This window comes from Pangasianodon hypophthalmus, chromosome 22 (assembly GCF_027358585.1).
Source record: "Pangasianodon hypophthalmus isolate fPanHyp1 chromosome 22, fPanHyp1.pri, whole genome shotgun sequence".
NCBI lineage: Eukaryota > Metazoa > Chordata > Actinopteri > Siluriformes > Pangasiidae > Pangasianodon > Pangasianodon hypophthalmus.
The window spans coordinates 10,611,051-10,631,242 of record NC_069731.1 but is presented as its reverse complement, the minus strand read 5'-3'; the positions used below and the strand labels follow the sequence as shown (position 1 = coordinate 10,631,242).

Here is a 20,192-nt window from a genome sequence, read left to right as displayed (position 1 = left end):
GAAGCCAAAAGTTTACATAAACTTAGGGAAAAAATATTCAATCTCAGTTTTCCATGTAATAAAACGTTTCTAATCAAATGTTTTAAAATTACCTCTGATGTTAACAAAGTAGATGCCAAATTCGCTTGCCAAAACAAATTTATTATTACATGGAAAACTGAGATTGAATATTTTTTCCCTAAGTTTATGTAAACAGTGGGTCATAAGTGGATATAAACCAAGGTGACAGTCTCTAAACAGTCTGGAAGATTCCAGAAATTGATTTAATGACTTTTAAAAGCTTCTGATTGGAAGCTTTTAATGCAATTCAGCCAAAACTTCGGAAAAGAAAATTTGGACCATGAGAATTTGTACAAACAATTGTATGCAAATATAAAAAATCTTGGGACCACACAGACAATCCATCGTTCAGGAAAGAAGCACAAATTAACTCCCAGGGATGAAAATGGTTCTACTCAACCCAAGACAACAACAAAAACTACTGAAGGAGTTGGACTCATTAGCTACCAGAGTATGTAGATCTACCATTAAGAGAGACCTACATCACCATGGCCTTAAAGACTGTTGTGCAAGGAAGAACCCCCTACTCCAAAATGGCATAAAAAAGCCAAACAGTAGTTTGCAGGTGATCCGCAGCCTTTTGGAGGATTGTTCTCTGGTCAGATGAAACAATAATTGAACTGTTTGGCTATAATGATCAGCACTATGTATGGAGGTAAAAGGGTGAGGCGGTTTAATCTGAAGAACACCATCCAAACTGTGAAGCATGGGGGTGGCAGCATCATGTTGTGAGGGTGTTTTGCTGGAAAAGAGACTGGTACGCTTGAAAATAGATGTAATGGAAAATAGATGGCATCATGAGGTAGGAGGATATTGCTAATCTCATAGTAATATTAGTTTTGTGATATGAGATATACAGGGTGTCCCAAAAGGTTCCATACATAGGGGACTATGTATGCCAGCACCACATCAGTTGTGCATTCATCAGTGGATGTTTGTGGGCATCCATAATATAAACTAAGTATGAAAAATTTTGTCAGACATTTTGCTAAAAAGTGTTAATTTCCCCAGTGCATGGAGACTTTTGGGACACCTTGTAGATTAGTTAACTGTAAATTTTTATATGTGATTCATTTTAAATTTTTGGTATATTTAATATTGATGTTTCATTGTAACAGCAAATTAATTCAGTGTTTTTAATGACAATTGTTTTTATGAACATGTAATAATGCTGAAAGGTCATTAAAACATAAAAACATTATAGAAATACTGAAGCAACACCTAAACTAAAGCTAAAGCATGGTCACAACTGGGTCTTCCAGCAGGACAATAATCCTAAGCATGTCTTCAATGTTGAATAAAATAAAAAAAATTAAAAATAAAAAAACACTCAGCTTAAAGACAACAAAGTAAAAGTACAAGAGTAGCCATCACAAAACCCTGAACCCCACATAAAATTTGTGGACTGAAATGGAAAAATATCTCTGGGCAGGGAGGCCCACAAACCTGACCCCATAAATACATACACAGACTTAAAACATGGTGAAATTCTAAAGAGTTACAGCCAAGTAAAACAAATACCTTGTGTTTGTGAGACCTTTCTCTATCAGGCATATCCAAAAGCTAAAATTCAGTAAACTGATATAAGAAATGCATTTTCACGACAAATGTATTTTTACTATGTGCCCTTCCTCTTGATATGACCTTTATCCAGTTATGTACAAGTCAAGTTTTAACCAACAACCTGCTACAGTATGGCTTCAAACAGAAATATGGCTTATGTGATGATGGGCATAGACTGCAAAGTAAAGGATAAATTTAGTTGTTTTAGCCTAAAAACTAAAAAGCTAAAAACCGTGGGAGAAATACAAAACCTTTGAATGGGCTTAAATTGTGCTTTTACTTATGTTGACTGTCAAGCCAAATTATACCCGCTAGTGAGCCCTAATTTGTCCATTGGTGGTATATTCTGAATTGCTTTAACTGTCAATTTTGATTGAAGTTTACCCCCACCACAAACATATATATATATATATATATATACACATACTCACACACACAACAGTGGCAGGAGAAGTGAATAACACTGATTATCTTACAGTGGCACCTGTCAAGGGGTGGGATATATTAGGCAGCAAGTGAACAGTCAGTTGATGTCTTGGAAGAAGAAAAAAATGGGCAAGCATAAGGATCTGAGCGACTTTGACAAGAGCCAAATTGTGAGGGCTAGAGGACTGGGTCATGGGTGCCCAAGGCTCATTGATGTGCGTGGGGAGCGAAGACTAGCCCATCTGGTCCGATCCCACAGAAGAGCTACTGTAGCACAAATTGCTGAAAAAGTTCATGCTGGCTATGACAGAAAGGTGGCAGAACACACAGTGCATCGCAGCTTGCTGCATATGGGGCTGCGTAGCTGCAGACCAGTCAGAGTGCCCATGATGACCCTTGTCCACTGTTGAAAGCGCCTACAATGGGCACGTGAGCATCAGAACTGGACCATGGCGCGATGTAAGAAGGTGGCCTGGTCTCATGAATCATGCTGCCATACACTGCTAGCAATGAACTCCTCAAGCTGAGTTTTATGTTTAAGCACTATCTATAATAAGTAGTGCAAAGGCAACCATGAACTGCACCTTGCCTCGCACCATAGTGCATATGCTTGTGAGTGAAGGGGAAAGGTAGTGTCCCCCCCCAGTGATGCCAATACCAGTATCAGCATTAATGTGTTCCTAAATAATACAGGATGAAGCATGGGGGATTACAAGAAAAGGATTCTTTAACGAAGTAGTTAAGGGGTATGCACACGTATGCAATCAGGTTATTGCAAGTTTTTTTTCCCCTGAAAAAATTATACTTGTTTTTAACTTGAATTTTATTAGTTTCATTTTTAGCATCACAAAAACCTGCACTTTTAACAGGGGTAAGTAGAATTTTTAAATCTACTGTAATTATTGAAATATCTACAGATGTGGACAAATTTGTTGGTACCCTTACAGCGCATTGAAACATTGCTTCATTCCTCCTGAAAAGTGATGAAATTAAAAGCAATTGTCTCAAGTACACCTGCATGCCTTTGGTATGTCAGAGTAAAGCAAAGAAGTGAAAAGAGATAAATTATTGCTTATTCTGCAAAGATATTCTAAAATGGCCTGGACAGATTTGTTTGTACCCCTAGAAAAGATTATAAATATTCAGATTATAGTCATATTTCAAGCTAACTGTTTTCTTTAATTAGTATCACACATGCCTTCAATCTTGTAATCAGTCATTCAGCCTATTTAAATGGAGAAAAGTAGTCACTCTGCTGTTTGGTATCATCGTGTGTACCACATTGAACATGGACCAGAGAAAGCAAAGGAGACTGCTGTCTAAGGAGATCAGAAAGAAAATTATAGACAAGCATGTTAAGGGCATAGGCTATAAGACCATCTCCAAGCAGCTTAATGTTCCTGTGACTACAGTTACAAATATTATTAAGAAGTTTAAGGTCCATGGGACTGTAGCCAACCTCCCTGAATGTGGCCGCAAGAGGAAAATCATCTCCAGATTGAACAGAAGGATAGTGCAAAAGGTAGACAAAGAGCCAAGGAAAACTTCCAAAGAGATACATGCTGTACTCCAAGCTCAAGGTACATCAGTGTCTGATCGCACCATCCGTCAATTTTTGAGCGACAATGGGCTCAATGGAAGAAGACCCAGGTGGACTCTACTGTTGAAAGAAAAATATAAAAAAGCCAGCCTGGAATTTGATTCTGGGAGAATGTCCTTTGTTTAGATGAGACAAAACTGGAGTTTTTTTGGCAAGTCACAACTGCTCTATGTTCACAGACAAAAAATGAAGCTTTCAAAGAAAAGAACACCATGCCTACTATGAAACATGGAGGTCATGAGTCCTCCAACATGATAAAGACCCAAAACCCACAGTAAAAGCATCCAAGAACGGCTAAGAACAAAACAATTGACTATTCTGAAGTGGCCCTCTATGAGCCCTGATCTGAATCCTATCGAACATGGAATCTGTGGAGCTGAGACATGCAGTCTGGAGAAGGCGCACTTCAAACCTGAGACAGCTGGAGCAGTTTGCTCAGGAAGAGTGGGACAAACTACCTGTTGACAGGTGCAGAAGTCTCATTGAGAGCTACATATACTCTAAAGGTTGTGCAACAAAATATTAGGTTAAAGGTCCCATCATTTTTGTTCATGCCATTTTCATTTGTTTGATCGTTTAAAATATTCTGTTGAATCAAAAATCAAAAGCAAAGTCTGATTTTTATTAAATATGGAATAACCAATGACGGATGCCAATTACTTTTGTCAGTTTCAAGTTATTTCAGAGAAAACTGTGGGTTCTTCTTTTTTCATGGAAGGATACCAACAAATTTGTCCACGTCTGTACATTGCCTTACAAACATACGATTATATATTTGACAGTACTATTAATTATCGTAAGTACTATATCCATTATCTCTCAAATACAAATGCAGTTAGGAGATGATTTCTGCTACCAGTTAATCATAAGGAACAAAAAAAATAATCACACAAGCAGAAACACCAAAGATAAAGTGTTAATATGTGGGTTGCAGTTACCAAAAAACAATTAAAAAAAAAAAATTTTTTTTAAAAACACCTTTTTCTCTATTTTTACTTGTGACCAGTTTAGTATAGCTAAAAATATACAGTTTCATTTAGAGGTCAGCTGCCAACATCGATCTAAGGTTTTGTTATTTCAACATAAACAACACTTACAAGACCAAAAAAAATCAATTAAGCTTTTTGGCATTTTTTTTTTTTTTTTTAAACAAAGGAAAGGAAATCAGGAAATCACTGTTCCGCTATGACTGAAGAGCACTCTGATATGGCAAATTTTAACTGAGTCCAATTCAAGAGCAATATGTGGTTCTGTTCATCTTTTTTTATGGAATCATTGGTGTAATGCAAATTGCACTGTAATGGTAATCCATATTAATTAAATGCTATTCACTGTACTTACAGTCCCCTCTGAAAATATTGGAACGGCAAGGCCTATTCTATTGTTTTTGCTCTTGTATGTCCTCTATATTTCTGCTCTCAAAGTCTTCGAACGGTGGATTGTGATACCTTCACCCCTGCCCTGTGGAGGTTGTTGGTGATGTCACTGACTGTGGTTTTTGAATTTTTCTTCACAGCTCTCACAGAGTGTCTGTCATCAACTGCTGTTGTTTTCCTTGGCTGACTTGTTTAATGTCTGGTTGTTAGTATAATAGTGGTTTCTTTCTTTTTCAGGACATTCCAAATTGTTGTATTGGCTATGCCCAATGCTTGTGCTCTGATCGATTTTTCCCTCTTTTCTCAGCTTCAAAATGGCTTGATTTTCTCCCATAGACAGCTCACTGGTTTTCATGTTGGTGTATCGTTTTCAACAACAATTGCAGTCTTCAATGGTGAAACCCAAGGTAGACATTATTTTTCTTCTTTCGGCTGCTCCCGTTAGGAGCCACAGTGGATCGTTGATCCGCGTATTTTGATTTGGCACAGTTTTTACACCGTATGCTCTTCCTGATGCAACCCTCCCCATTTTTATACGGGCTTGGGACCAGCACTGAGAGTGTAATTTTGCATCCAACCCCAGTGGCTGGGGTTGGTCCCCTGGCTGGGAATCGAACCCGGTCCCAGCAGTGAGAGCGCTGTGGCCTAACCACTAGTCCTCCAGGGGCCCAAACCCAGGGTAGACATTCAGAGATATTAATTGTTTAAACAGTCAATCTAACAGGACACACGAGCAACAAGAAACACCCATCAGTCACATGTTCCAATATTTTTGCTCACTTGAAAAATGGGTGGGTTCAAACAGGAGGTGCCATGTTGTAAGTTGTTTAAAGCATCTAGATGTAAATATCAGGAAATGAAAGCTGAAATTCTGATCTATTGTCTCATATTCATCTTTTAATCTCAAACCCAAATGTCTTCTAGGATTTTTTTTTTTGTCTTTTCAGTGTATAGCAAAAACAAAAGAATTGGCTATTCCAATACTTTCTGAGGGGACTGAATTTCACTTTCTCTTTGCTTCCCTTCCACTTCCCTGCAGACTAAACACTCACCATCATAAGTGAAATAGGTCCCGTCCTTGAACACAACCACGCAGGGCAGTTCAGACAATGTCACGTACTGCTGGAAAAAAGGAGAAATTGGTTACGAAACAAAAAAAAAAATCACATTTGTCAGATCAATAAATACCTTCAGGGAGTTCTCCACTTCAGTGCGTCAGCAGTTCAGGAAGTGCGGTTGGTTTCATAAGAGGAAAATTTTCAATTGAATAAAAAATTCCACATTAAAAAGTACAATAATTGACAGTTAATGATAGCATTTATGTGATCCATAACACATTGTTACATGGAATGTAACAAAATTAAACATGGTTAAGCTATTACTGGAGTGACTCACGAGGGGGTGTGACTAAAGCACAGGGCTTTTCTTATTCTGATGTTAGTTAGTTGTACTGTCAGAGTTATGTAGCTCTCTGTAGCACTAGATGTGCTGTTGAATCCTGTGTTTTCCAATACTCAATCGCTGCAGTGATTTCTTTAGCCAGGACTGAATCAGAGTGGAAAGGCTGAACGAGAAATGAGAGTGTTGTATTGGCTGTATGTTTCTGGTACTAGTGTGGTGTATGGAACACATATAGCATTTGGTGGATTTGGCACACTGTAATGTTTCAGTCCACCATTCACGGTATTTTACGACAGTTAGCCTAGTTTATTATGCAATCAGTTGAATGTTCAGCGTATAAGCATGTTGCAGTCTGTTTGATATGGTGAAGTATCGAATCAAGAGCCATCTATCAAATAAAATGATATGTAATATCATTGCTGCCCTACTAAACAAAAGGGGTTAAAAAGCAGATGGATATTTGGAGGAAAAAAAGAAAAATCTGTTTCATTAAAAAACCCATCATATTCGTGTACATACAGTCAGGTCCGTAAGCATTTGGACAGTGACAATCTTCATAATTTTGCCTCTGTACACCACTACAATGGATTTGAAATGAAGCGGTCAAGATGTGACTAAAGTGTAGACTTTCAACTTCAAGGGGTTTAACAAAAATATTGCATTAACTGTTTAGGAATTACAGCCTTTTTTTTTTTTTTTAAACATAGTCCCTCCATTTTCTCCAAAGGCCTGGCAAAGCATCTCAAGGGAGGAAACTCAGCATTTGGTGATGTCCATGGGATCCAGACTTCAGGCAGTCATTGATTGCAAAGGATTTGCATCCAAGTATTAAACATAATGTTAATATGTTACTTTGTCCAATTACTTTTGAGACTGTGAAAATGGAAAGACTGCAAAAATGGCTGTAATTCCTAAACAGTTAATGCAATATTTTTGTTAAACCCCTTGAATTAAAGCTGAAAGTCTACACTTCAATCACATCTTGATTGCATTTCAAATCTATTGTGGTGCCGTACAGAGGCAAATTTACAAAAATTGTGTCACTGTCAAAAGACTTATGGACCTGACTGTAACGTCATTTTATTTATTTGCCAGACCCTTTTAGACTTTAAGGTCTTTTGCATTAAGGCAGCAAGGACAGCCTCACTATGCAATTATGAGACACGAAAGTGTTATTGAGGCATGGTGTTTTCAAAGAAGATAAATGCATAAAGGCAATACTCTACATGAGAACTGTTCATTATTGCATAAAGAAGCTAAATTAATGCCAATTTAATGCTTCAGCAATATTCTATTTATATTTACTACAAGGAAAATTTTTCATGGCAATACTAAATTAGGCTGTTTCAAATGTAAATACGTAAAGGCAGCATCTCTGAAACCATATCACTAATCGTGTAATAACATTTGTAGTATTTCTTGCAATGCAATTCTTAAGTCTTTGTGGAGTACTCTAAGTAAAAGCTTGTGAGGGCTCATTCTGATACTCCTCATGAACTGAGAGTCAGATCTCACCTCAGGTATGATGTCCTCAGAGGCAGAGAAAAAGTAGGTGTAAACAATAAGTTCAGAAGCCACGTCTATGTACTTCTCCTGAAATCACAAAACAGGCCAAATAAACACACACTGTGACAAATTCCTTTCATGGCCCTCTAGTCAGAGTGCATGTAACAGCAATAAGTTTTGTATTTGTTCCCTGTTTTACAAAATTTGAAACTTCTTTATACATCAAATTTGCTTATTTTGTTCTCAACATTGAGCAAAGAAATCTCACTAAAATAGTAACAGCCACACACCATGCATATTGTCTTCTCATCCATGTTCGACTTTTTTGCTTATAACATATTCTTCTTTATTCAGACAGTTCATTTTGCTTGGTTAGTTCTCTTACAGGACCAATACAGTGATCATACATGATCACCATCTTAATACTGAAATATCGAGATTGCCCCTTGTGGTCTTGTCTGCCCTGAACCTGTAATTTCACTCCCTGTTCTTGGATGACCACTACCTTCTGCCATGACTAGCTAAATATTAATTTGATAACTAGACAATGACTATCATTAAAGAACAGTACGTTCTGGTCTGCACTGGTCCATTTCACTGTTTGTATGACTATATAAAGTTTAAATTCTAGCAATTTGTTAGTTCAGTTGTTAATTAGTTCGTTACATTGAAACCTTTACTACACTTACTACAGGCTGTCAGTCAGTATTGTGTATTGGCATAGCAACACACAATGCTCTATCTCACTGTGGCTTCTTTGTAACTATTTTTATTGATGGAGCAAAAATAAACAAAATATTTGGCCATATTCTGTCTGAAATGTAGTTACTCACTATTAATTTCTTGTTTATAGAACTGTTGTATAAAAGCAATATTACACCCAGATTCATGTTGTTGTACTGAATATCAGCATAGCAATGATTACATGCGGCCTTGTGCCTACGGCTGAATCACAGCTGTGCTGATATTCAGTACGACAGCACTCTTGCTAATGCAATTTTGCTTAAATGTTGGCTGCTAATTTTAGTTTACATTAGGTTATAGCTGCTAGCCTGATAGCCAGAAATTATATGGGGATGTCATGGCACTTACCACGTATGAACAGCTTCATTTATAGTCAGGTTTCTTAGGGACAATCTTGAAAATATCCACTGACTTTCAGAACAATTTGTTCAGCTGTATATTCTAATAATATACTAAATTATGCAGCAAGTCGCAGTTTTATTTGCAACTTACTTTACTTATTAGTCTAATTAGTAAACATTAGCTGTGTTATGTGTATGTCAGATTACACTGACCAGCACTTGAAGTTACTCTGTAAATGTCTTTTATTTTTCTGAAATAATTGAGTAGAATAGAATATAATAGAATATCTTTATTGTCACTGCACAAGTACAATGAAACTGGGTTTGCAACTGCCTTACTAGATGCTATATAATAAATAATAATAAAAAACACAATAAAAATGTTGTATATATCCCATATGTGCAACTGTAGCAATATTATAGGCAGTATAAACTGTATAAACTGTGTTAGGCAGTAATAGTGCAACAGCTCAGATGTACAAAGCAGCAAGAAAACCAGTACAGAACGAGAATGCAGATATGGAGTCTTCATAAATAACACAATGGGGATAAATGTATTATTCCCTGAGAACTGAGGTTATTAACTATAGCAGCTGTCATTGTGTTGAAGTGCAGCCCTTAGATGTGACAATGATGGGTAACAGTTTTTGTCCAGATGAGAGATTCAAAGTGCAATGTGCAAATGGATTAAAGTTCTGTAAACAGTGTATGACGCAAATAGTGAACACCAGCAGCAGCAGTCCAGACAGTACACACAACAAAAGGAAAGTGGACCTCTGTGTTACTGTATAGCTTATTAGTGTCATAGTGCAGTGTGTGTTTGAGCGTGTATGAAAGTCAGTTGTAGCAGACAGTTATGGGGGCAGTTCAGACTGTTTGTGTGGGATTCTTGGCGGACTGATTCAGAGATAAAGACTGAAGCATATTCGTCATTCTGTGACCTTCCGAAGTTGATGATTAGCTCCTTGGTCTTTGTGGTGTTGAGGTACAGGATGTTCTCTGAGCACCAGCTCCCCATGTTCTCACCTCTGCTCTGTAGGCTGATTTATCAAAATGACAGTATTGAAAGCAAAGCTGTAGTTCATGAATAGCACCTTCACATATGTGTTCTGTCTCTCCAGGTGAGTCAGGACAGTGTGAAGAGCCAGAGAGATGGGGTCCTCTGTGGATCTGTTAGTTGTTTAAGTGAACTGGTGCAAGTCTAAGGAGGCAGGGATAGTGGCTTTGATGTGGGAGAGGACCCACTTCATTATTGTCAGTGTGAGGGCAACTGGACAACAGTTGTTCAGGTTGCTGATGTTTGTTTTCTTTGAGACTGGCACTACGATAGCTGACTTTAGGCCCTTGGGGATTGTCACCAGAGATAGAGACAGGTTGAAGATTCCTGTAAATACCTCTGCTAGCTGTTCGGCACAGTCCTTAAGAGGTCCTTAAGGACAGCATCCATCCTGGAACACCATCGAAGCCCACAGCTTTGCATGGGTTGACCCACCGCAGTTCATGCCATACATCATGTGTGCTCAGCGAGAATCTGTCCATCCTCTGTGGATGGGATTCTTGCGTTCATCTCACTGTTGCCATTTTCAAAGCGAGCGAAGAAGGTGTTGAGCTCGCTGGACAGTGTGGTGTCATTGCGGGGGCAGGCAAGGTTGGTCTCGTAGTTGGTGATAGACCTGATGCCTTGACACATGCTCCGAGTGTCAGCACTGTTGAAGTGGTCCTCGACACATTGTCTGTGAATGTCTTTGGCTTTTTTAATGTTTTTTTTCCCCAGATTTGACCTGGTGACACCATACGCTGCAGTGTCACCAGATTTAAAGGCATTATTGCGAGCTTTAAAGGATTTTGTACCTCTTTGTTCTTCCATGGTCTCTGATTTAGAAACATCTTTAATTTCTTGTCCACATAGCTGCTGATGTAAAAAAGCAGCATCCTCTTGGAGGGTTTTTCTGCTTCATGCCCTTTTCCTCTCTGCTCCACCTAGCCTCTTCTTGTCCATCCTTCAGTGCAACTAGATTGCTTTCTATTTCATTTTGCTTTTATTTGGAGAAGCTGTATGGAAATGAGGTGAATGATGACCAATAGTGGGATATTGGTCTTATTAACCAATCACATTTGACTACATGGATCCAAATTTCTCAGAAGCACCGGATTTGCCAGCCTTGAAACTTGGCTTCATCGCAGGCAAAAAAAAAAAAAAAAAAAAATCACCCAAAATCGTAAAACAGGCCAGCCAATCGAGGCCTGTTGGCAAGACAGCAATTTATGATGTAATTAACAAGGTCGCTTTTGTCTCTGTAGCAAATTTCTATTTAGCAGAGTGAAAATGTGAAATGTTCCATCCTATTCCTTGGTTATGTTTCAGCAATAGTGTATTCCATCATATTTTAATGCAATAAGCTAAGGATTTTTGTGTCTCATTTGTTCCCAGTGTTATAGCTCTGTGCCTGTATATGATGGCTGGCAATGGCTGACAAATATATATAACATTGTGAAGTTTAATGTCAATATATAAAAACATTGCTGAAACATGTCCACACTTTCTGTTTGGTGACTTAGCCATCAAATTTATTTGCAGATTATGGATGAAACATCATAGACACCAATAAACTTTTTTGGACTGATCTCACAATGCTATGATCCAAAATTTTGTGATGATTGGACAAAATTTGTAAGATAAGAAGCAAAAAAAATAAAAAATTTCTTCCGGTCTGGCAGACCACAAATTCATTACATGTCAAACTCTTGGCACCTTCCAAGGAATCAAGCAGAAGAATAATCAACATTGCAGGGTAAGCAGTTCAAAAGTTATGATCTGTGAATTATGGCACCCCCTAGAGGAGATTAAGACAAAATTTCTTGGAGTTCCTTAGGACACTTACACATCTACAATGTTTGATCAAAATAAACCATGCCGTGCCTGAGATGTGCCCTCACTTCCTTTTTTGTGACTTCACTGTCAAATTCATTTGTGCATGAATGAACCGTCCATTGTATCAAAAAGTTTTGTCTCCTGATGCTCTCTTCCAAATTTCATGGTTATTCGACAATTTGTAGAAGAAGAAATGAATCAATAGGAACAAGAATCTTGGTCAAATTCATTTGTGCATGAATGAACCGTCCATTGTATCAAAAAGTTTGGTCTCCTGATGCTCTCTTCCAAATTTCATGGTCATTTGACAATTTGTAGAAAAAATGAATCAATAGAAACAAGAATCATGGTTTGACATTAAGTGGTTAAAAAGTTATGGGCAGTTTTACAAATTTGCAAATTATAGCTCCACCTAGAGGTGAATTTAGACAAATCTTCTTGGAGACCCTTAGAATGATATTCTTCAGTTTTCTGCAAAGGTCGGTCAAAATAGGTCACACAGTTGCTGAGATATGCCCTCATGTCATGTTTGCCGGCTCTGCTATCAAATTCATTTGCATGTCATGGATGAACCGTCCCATACATTAAAAACCTGAGAAACAACTTTTTATTGGACAGTTTCATAATGACGCATGCCAAATTTGGTCATGAGTGGATAAAATTTGTGGGAGAAGAAAAACTGTTTCTAAAAAAATGAAAAATAGCTGACTTCCTTGAGAAATCACAAATTTGTTACATTCACAACATTGGCATGTTCAAGGAAATCAGTAGGAATAAGAATCTTGATTTAATGTTGAGCAGTTCAAAAGTTACAAGCAATTTTTTTTAACAAATTGTTAATTGTACCACCACCTAGAGGTGAATATACACAAATATACACAAACCTTCGTTGAGACCATTGGAATCTTTCAGTTATCTACAAAGTATGGTCAGAATATTTCACACCCTTGCTGAGATGTGCTTTCACATCCTGTGTGGTGGCTTCACCGTCAAATTCATTTGTGTTATGGACAAACAAAAAATATCAAAAATCCAAAAGAATCAGAGGAAAGTGGAATCACATTTCTACGACATTCTGTTGCAGAGTTATTATTCTAAACACAAATATGCCCTATTGCCACCAGTAGAGGTCTTGAGTGGCATACACCAAAATTGCTGTGAATATAGCTGAGATTGTCCTCTATTTCATAAAAAAGCATACAAAGTGTTCTATGGGCTGCCATAGATTCACTTAGGAAGAACAGTAAGAAGAAGAAAATGATTACTAAGGGGTGCCTACATACCTGCGGTGTTTGGCCCCCTTAAAACATACAATCAAAGGATGCCTATGCACCTTTGGTGCTTGGGCCATTAATAAGTGATATTTTAAGCTCAAAAATATAGGGACATTGTGTAGTTGTTTTAATGTTATTTTTCACACACAAAATGTTATGTAGTGCATTTTTCTATATACAATTTTTAAGTTCCTTTATATTCTGAGGTTTGTGCATGAGGACTTCCAATTAACAGTTTTTCAGTAATCCAGAGTTCAAATCCAGAGACTGAGGCAGTCATTTAAAACAACAATTCTGTGTTTCTGTAAACATTCTGTTTTGGAAGTGTATTTGGCTCATCATCTTGTTGTAAGTTTACATTTACATTTATGGCAGTTGGCAGACGCCCTTATCCAGAGCAACTTACAATTATCTCATTTATACAACTGAGCAGCTGAGGGTTAAGGGCCTTGCTCAAGGGCCTTGCTCAAGGGCTCAGCAGTGGCAGTTTGGTGGTGCTGGGATTTGAACTCTCAACCGTCTGATCAGAAGTCCAACGTCTTAACCACTGAGCTGATTAATTCACAATGCCAGCAATCTTCACAAAAGCCTCTGAACCACAATAAAACAGCCCCAATCATCAATTTTTTTTTGTTGCTAAACATGCTAATGGTGAGTATGACCAAACATTTTGACATGATGTCAAATGCAGTTCTAATGACGCTTTGTGAACTTCAGGCACTGCATTTTGTGAGATGCTCTCCGCAGAGATGGGGACTTGAGTTAAGAACCACACATTGAAGTTTTATGACAATAGCTCATGTTTTGGCCATGGCCATGTTTTGGAAGTAAGTGGTGATTAAAAACTCAGTTACAGATTAGCACATTGATGCAGCCCACCAAATTTCAGCACTTTCGGTTTCTTAGAAATAGTCATTTCAACTTAACTCTGCCCTTTTCAATGGTTATGCTACAAACTTTGTAAATCACCTCAGAATTCTTTGCCATACATGCATTGCTATCCGGCAGCCAGTTTGTGGATATATTCTCTTTGCACTTCGCCACAAGCGTTTGAAACTGCCTTTCAGTTCTATCCAGAGGAACTGGTTTAATTTGTGGCTCATCATTGCTGTATCTCTCCCGGGCTGTTAGCGCTCTGCTCGTCTTAGCCTTTCGGCTCTATCCATGGTTCTATTGCCACGGGCCTCCCACTGACATGTAAGCTGTGTCCTAATACACCTCTCCCTGACGATGGCCATGATGTCTGTCCGTCCTTTTTAGGAATTCAGCATCTGAGAAAAACTATCACGGACCCACACTTGCACTGTAATCTATTGCCTATGTCAGAGAGACAGCTCCTTCTCGAAAAGATAAACCCTAATTCGAGGGAGAGACTTGTGGAGTCGGAGTTACCTCTGCCACATGGACTTGGAAATGCTGTGCATCTGCAGCGGCCGGGTTTTTTGCATTTTGAAGAGCGACTTGATCCAGTGGAGGATATCACTTCTGATGAGTAAGTCATTTATTCTTACTTACATTAGTTAAAGTGTTATTTTTAGATAGGCATGTACATATTTTACTAGTCGGGCTATTTCCCAACTGTATTGCCAGACAGAAATCCACTATTTGGAGTGAAATATATTGTCCTGGATATAGGCAACTTTTCAATATAACAAACGCTGTACAAAATGAGTATTTAAATTTTATGCTGTATAGTATGGCAGAAACACGATATATAACATAATAGGCATTACAAAAATCATGTTTTTTTGTTATGAGTGGGCAATATTAGTATTAGTGATATTAGTGATAATATAGTTTCTTTGACCCTGTGATCAGCATGCTCACAGTTAGCTTTTTTTTTTTTTTTTTTGATGTGAGATTGACAGTGACCAGATAACTGTTGCAAAGAGAGCCAAGAAAAATAAGCAGGCAAGCTACTGGCAGTCCACTCAGTCACGGAAAACAGAAACTGATGTTGACAAGGTTCCACAGACTGAGATTCCTGCCCGCACAGGAACCTGGACCACAGCCAAAATCTACTGACTCACACTCTCCCCTGAGTCTCTTCGAATAGTTTTTTCTCTGACACCACTGTGTCAACTCTGTGCCACAATACAATTACTCAGGCTGCCAGGGCAATTGCACAGGGTCACAAATACAAGTGGACAGATATCAGCATCAGCAAGCTGTACCGCCACATTGAACTGATATTCTACATGGCCATGATGAAGATGAGCTCCATCACTGAGTACTGGTGGCAGGGCAGTCTTTTCTCCACGCCTTTTCCTGCCACAGATATTGCACCATTTCATGGAATGTGCACGAGTTGCCCTAATGCAGACAAGGAGAAAGACAGAAAGAAGGGCACAGCTGAACATGACTGTCTTTTCAGGGTCTAATCCCCAAACTCCTCATAGACACTATCCATCATGCATGCAAAGACATCTACCATCCTAGAAGAAATTTATCTGTGGATGAAAGGATGGTGGCATGCAAAGTAAACACATGAATGACATGGTGCATGAAAGCCAAGCCACACAAGTGGGGATTCAACTTGTTTGTCCTTGCAGACTCATCAATTGGATACACTGTGGGCTTTTCCGTGTAAACAGGAAAGAACAGCATTCCCACAGGCCATGGACTATCATATGATGCTGTGACGTCTCTTTAGGACAGTAAAGTTTTGGGCTCTGGGTACCATGTGTACATGGACAATTGCTACTCGAGTCCAGAGCTACTAACACAATTGTTTGCTATAAAGTTTGGTGCTTGTGGGACTTACAGAGATTGTAGGAGAAACTGCCCATGGATTGCAGCTAATTCACTGACCAAAAAGTCCACCAAGGGAATCATCAGGTGGATTCAGGATGGACATCTTGTGTTCGTGAAGTGGATGGGCACATGAGAGGTGTCTGTCTGTTCCACCATCCATGCTGCCTATACAGGAGACACAGAGGAGGGTGAAGGGACAATATACATGGAAGACAAAGACTTTTCCATGTCCTGCACCTGTTACTGCATACGACCAACACATGGGGGGTACTGACCTGTGCAATCAGCTGTTGCAGTACTACACTGCATAGCACAAAACCATGAAGTGGTACAGAAAGATCTTCCTGCACTTCTTGGACATTGCTGCCACCAATCATTTCAAAGTGCACAGACAGCTATATGGCAAAATGACCCACAACGAGTATATGGAACAGCTTACTGAAAAACTCCATGGTGTGTCACAGAAAGTAGCACCAAAACAGACCAGTAATGACCATGTTCTGGTTCCAGGAGCTGAGTTGAGCTCAGATGTCAGGAATACTTCCATTGCTGGTCGCTGGATCTGTGTGCATTGCAAAGAAGTGCATGGCAAGAAGCAACAAACACCCTGGAAATGCCAGGCTTATGACCTTCACTTGTGTCTTCAGTTAACCAGGAACTGTTTCCAGGAATGGTAGAAAGGTGTGTGACTGTGCGTTCAAATCTATGCGCTCATTTTTTTTTTTTCATTTTTATATTTTGATGATACTGTGCATTATGTTGTAAGTAAACTACAAGCAAAAACATTATTTCTTTTAGTCTCCTCAAATTCTTTCTTTTAGTTTCCACAGTGGCATTCCACCTTGATGAACCCATTAGGTGGTGGGTCGTTATCTCCCCAGGAGTGAAAGACATCAATATTCATTACCACTGACACTCCCTCGCATCCAGCCTTTCTAAAACAAAAAGTGTGATACAAAAGTTAAGTCAGTGATGAATGAATGAACAGGATGGTTTTCACAACATGGCTGACTGTTTAATAATCACACTAGGATAACGTTTCATGCGATTGGAAATAATTTAAAACTTTGGAAATAATTTAAAACACTGGTATGGTTAAAAAGCTGAACACACTTGCCAGACTTAGGCAGAATAGGCACTATTCTGAAAATTTGAAAATTAAAAAAAAAAGCAGAAAGGATGTCAGCCAAAGGTAATTAAACCATACGGCAAAAAGTTTCAGGAGGATTCATGAATTCTGCTGATATAACAAATTTTACTCTATTCAGTACAGTTGTGAAGATATAAACCAAAAGGTAAATTCATTTATTACAGCACCCCCTTCTGGTGGGTACAAGTCAGTTCATTTGCCTGAGTAGGGGGTGGGATATGGGACCTACAGTGAGGTCAATAAGTATTTGATCACCCTGTGATTTTGCAAGTTCTCTTACTTAGAAATCATGGAGGGGTCTACAATTTTCAGCATAGGTGCATTTCCACTGTGAGAGACAGAATCTAAAAATAAAAATCCGGAAATCACATTGTATGATTTTTTTAACAATTTATTTGTGAATTACTGTGTCAAATAAGTATTTGATCACTTGAGTCAAAAAAATTGTAATATTTGGTACAGAAGCCTTTGTTAACAATTACAGAGGTCAAACGGTTCCTGTAGTTCTTCACCAGGTTTGCACACACTGCAGGAGGGATTTTGGCCCACTCCTCCATACAGATCTTCTCTAGATCTGTCAGGTTTCGGGGCTGTCGCTGAGCAACACGGAGTTTCAGCTCCCTCCAAAGATTTTCTATTGGATTTAGGTCTGGAGACTGGCTAGGCCACTCCAGAACCTTGATAAGGCTGTGTGCTTTGGGTCATTGTCATGTTGGAAGACCCAGCCACAACCCATCTTTAATGCTCTGACTGAGGGAAGGAGGTTTTTGCCCAATATGTCACAATACATGGCCCCGTTCATCCTCTCCTTAATACAGTGCAGTCGTCCTGTCCCCTGTGCAGAAAAACACCCCCAGGGCATGGGGCTTCCAGCCCCATGCTTCACTGTAGGTATGGTATTATTGGGATCATACTCATCATTCTTCTTCCTCCAAACACGGCGAATGGAGTTAAGACCAAAAAGTTCTACTTTGGTCTCATCTGACCACAGGACTTTCTCCCATGACTCCTCTGGCTCATCCAGATGGTCCCTGGCAAACTTCAGACGGGCCTGGACATGGGCTGACTTAAGCAGGGGAACCTTCCGTGCGATGCAAGATTTTAAACCATGACGTCTTAGTGTATTACTGATAGTAGCCTTGGAAACGATGGTCCCAGCTCTCTTCACAGCATTGACCAGCTCCTCCCGTGTAGTTCTGGGCTGATTCTTCACCATTCTTAGCATCATTGATACCCCATGAGGAGAGATCTTCCGTGGGGCCCCAGTCCGAGGGACATTGACAGTCATCATTAGCCTCTTCCATTTTCTGACAATTGCTCCAACAGTTGTTCTTTTTTCACCAAGCTGCTTGGCAATTGCCCCGTAGCCCTTTCCAGCTTTGTGAAGGTCTACAATTTTGTCTCTTGTGTCTTTTGACAGCTCTTTGGTTTTGCCCATGTTGCTACTTAGACTTTGGCTGATTGTGGGGTGCACAGGTGTTTTTATGACAGCTAACGACCTCAAACAGGTGCTACTACTTTAGAATCATGAGCAGAGTGTAGCTGCACTATTTAAAAGCAAAATAACAGGTCTTTGAGGGTCAGAAATCTGGCTGATAAGCAAGTGATCAAATACTTATTTGACACAGTAATTCACAAATAAATTGTTAAAAAAATCATACAATGTGATTTCCGGATTTTTATTTTTAGATTCTGTCTCTCACAGTGGAAATGCACCTATGCTGAAAATTGTAGACCCCTCCATGATTTCTAAGTAAGAGAACTTGCAAAATCACAGGGTGATCAAATACTTATTGACCTCACTGTAACTACCAAATTTGGTGGTATTTTTTTCAGTCATAACCCTGTCTTATAGTTGTTTAAGTAAATTACTCTCTGCCTCATGAGAATTGATTGACATCTAGCAGCAATATTGTTTACAAATGTCAACATGTTTTTGAAAATTATTGAGGTTCACACTCTGCTGAATAGTTTGACACAAAAATTGTGCAGATAGGACAAAAACCCTAGGAAAAGTTCCCAAAAGTAGTTTTTGCATATTAAGCAAATTCTTAAAAAATTGAGTGGGTGGAGCTAAATGGTCCAAAAGGCACATTTTTAGGAGACAGAGCATGGGGAAAAGGCCCCAACGGCCAAGTTGAGTGAGACTGTATCAATTATTAGGGGTTCTGAGAGGGATCATACTTTCAAGTTTCATGGCAATGGCTCAATGTTTACCCTGTCAAATGCCTGCTGAAAGCCAATGGTGGTGATGTCTAACCAGGTCATCATCAAAGATCTACTTGCAGATTAGCATAGAGATGCAGTATACCAAGTTTCAGCTCGATCAGATGTAGAGTTCTTGAGAAACAGTTATCTGATATTAGCTCCCTATGCATGACCATGCCCCAAACTTTGCACTTGACCTTAGAATCTTGTCCTGTATAGGTGTTTCAAGTTTTGTGCAAATCCATGCAAACAGTAATGAGTTAGGGCTGTCTGAGTAAATTAGGCACCACCTCATTAGAATAGACCGACATGTGGTGGCCATATTGTATATAAATGTGTTTTTGATAATTATTGAGGGTCACACACTGCTGAGTAGTTTGACAGCAAAATTGTCAAGATAGGCCAAAAGTCCTTGGGAAAAGTTCTCAAAAGTAGGTTTTGCATATTATGCAATTTGCAAATTAACAAATCTAAATGGGTGAAGCTAAATTGTTCTTGAGGCTTTTTTTTTGTTCAGGAGAACCCAAGGAATATTTAGCTAAAAGAATTTTCACTGTAGGACTTGGAGTATTTGAGATGTGAGACAAAACATAAAATGCTTCAGTATAGCACCACTATTAATACTAATGAGTGAATCATGTGTCAGCATTCTTCCTGTGGTGGAGCCAATGGAGCGGGGTGTGATTGGAACAGAGGGTAAATAGGTGCCCCAGTAGGTAGTACCAGAGGGTGAGGAATGCCCACTTGATGGACAGACGCTCCTTTTCCATCGTGCTGGACTTACTCTCGCTTACTGAGGGCTTCCAGCTGATATGCCCAGTGCCCAGGACACTCCTCCCCCTCCACCACCTGACACAAAACAGACCTCAGTGCTCTGTCCAATGCATCAGTCTGCAGAACGAAGGAAGAAAAAAGTC

General features: G+C 39.1%; 1 protein-coding gene across 7 annotated transcripts in view; it reads right to left on the bottom strand.

Annotated features, from left to right (window-relative positions):
* The window catches only part of lztfl1 (leucine zipper transcription factor-like 1), a 133,006-nt gene that overhangs the window by 93,732 nt on the left and 19,082 nt on the right, over nt 1-20,192 (bottom strand). For 4 of the 7 annotated variants that reach the window (XM_053228110.1, XM_053228108.1, XM_026938243.3 and 1 more), the window contains exons 8-9: nt 7,942-8,019; nt 6,078-6,147 (exon numbers count right to left, since the gene is read on the bottom strand). In XM_053228110.1, coding sequence (XP_053084085.1) covers nt 6,078-6,147; nt 7,942-8,019 — 148 coding nt within the window. The remainder of the gene's footprint in view (nt 1-6,077; nt 6,148-7,941; nt 8,020-20,192) is intronic. The other 3 variants (XM_053228112.1, XM_053228109.1, XM_026938242.3) reach the window with 1 other exon arrangement.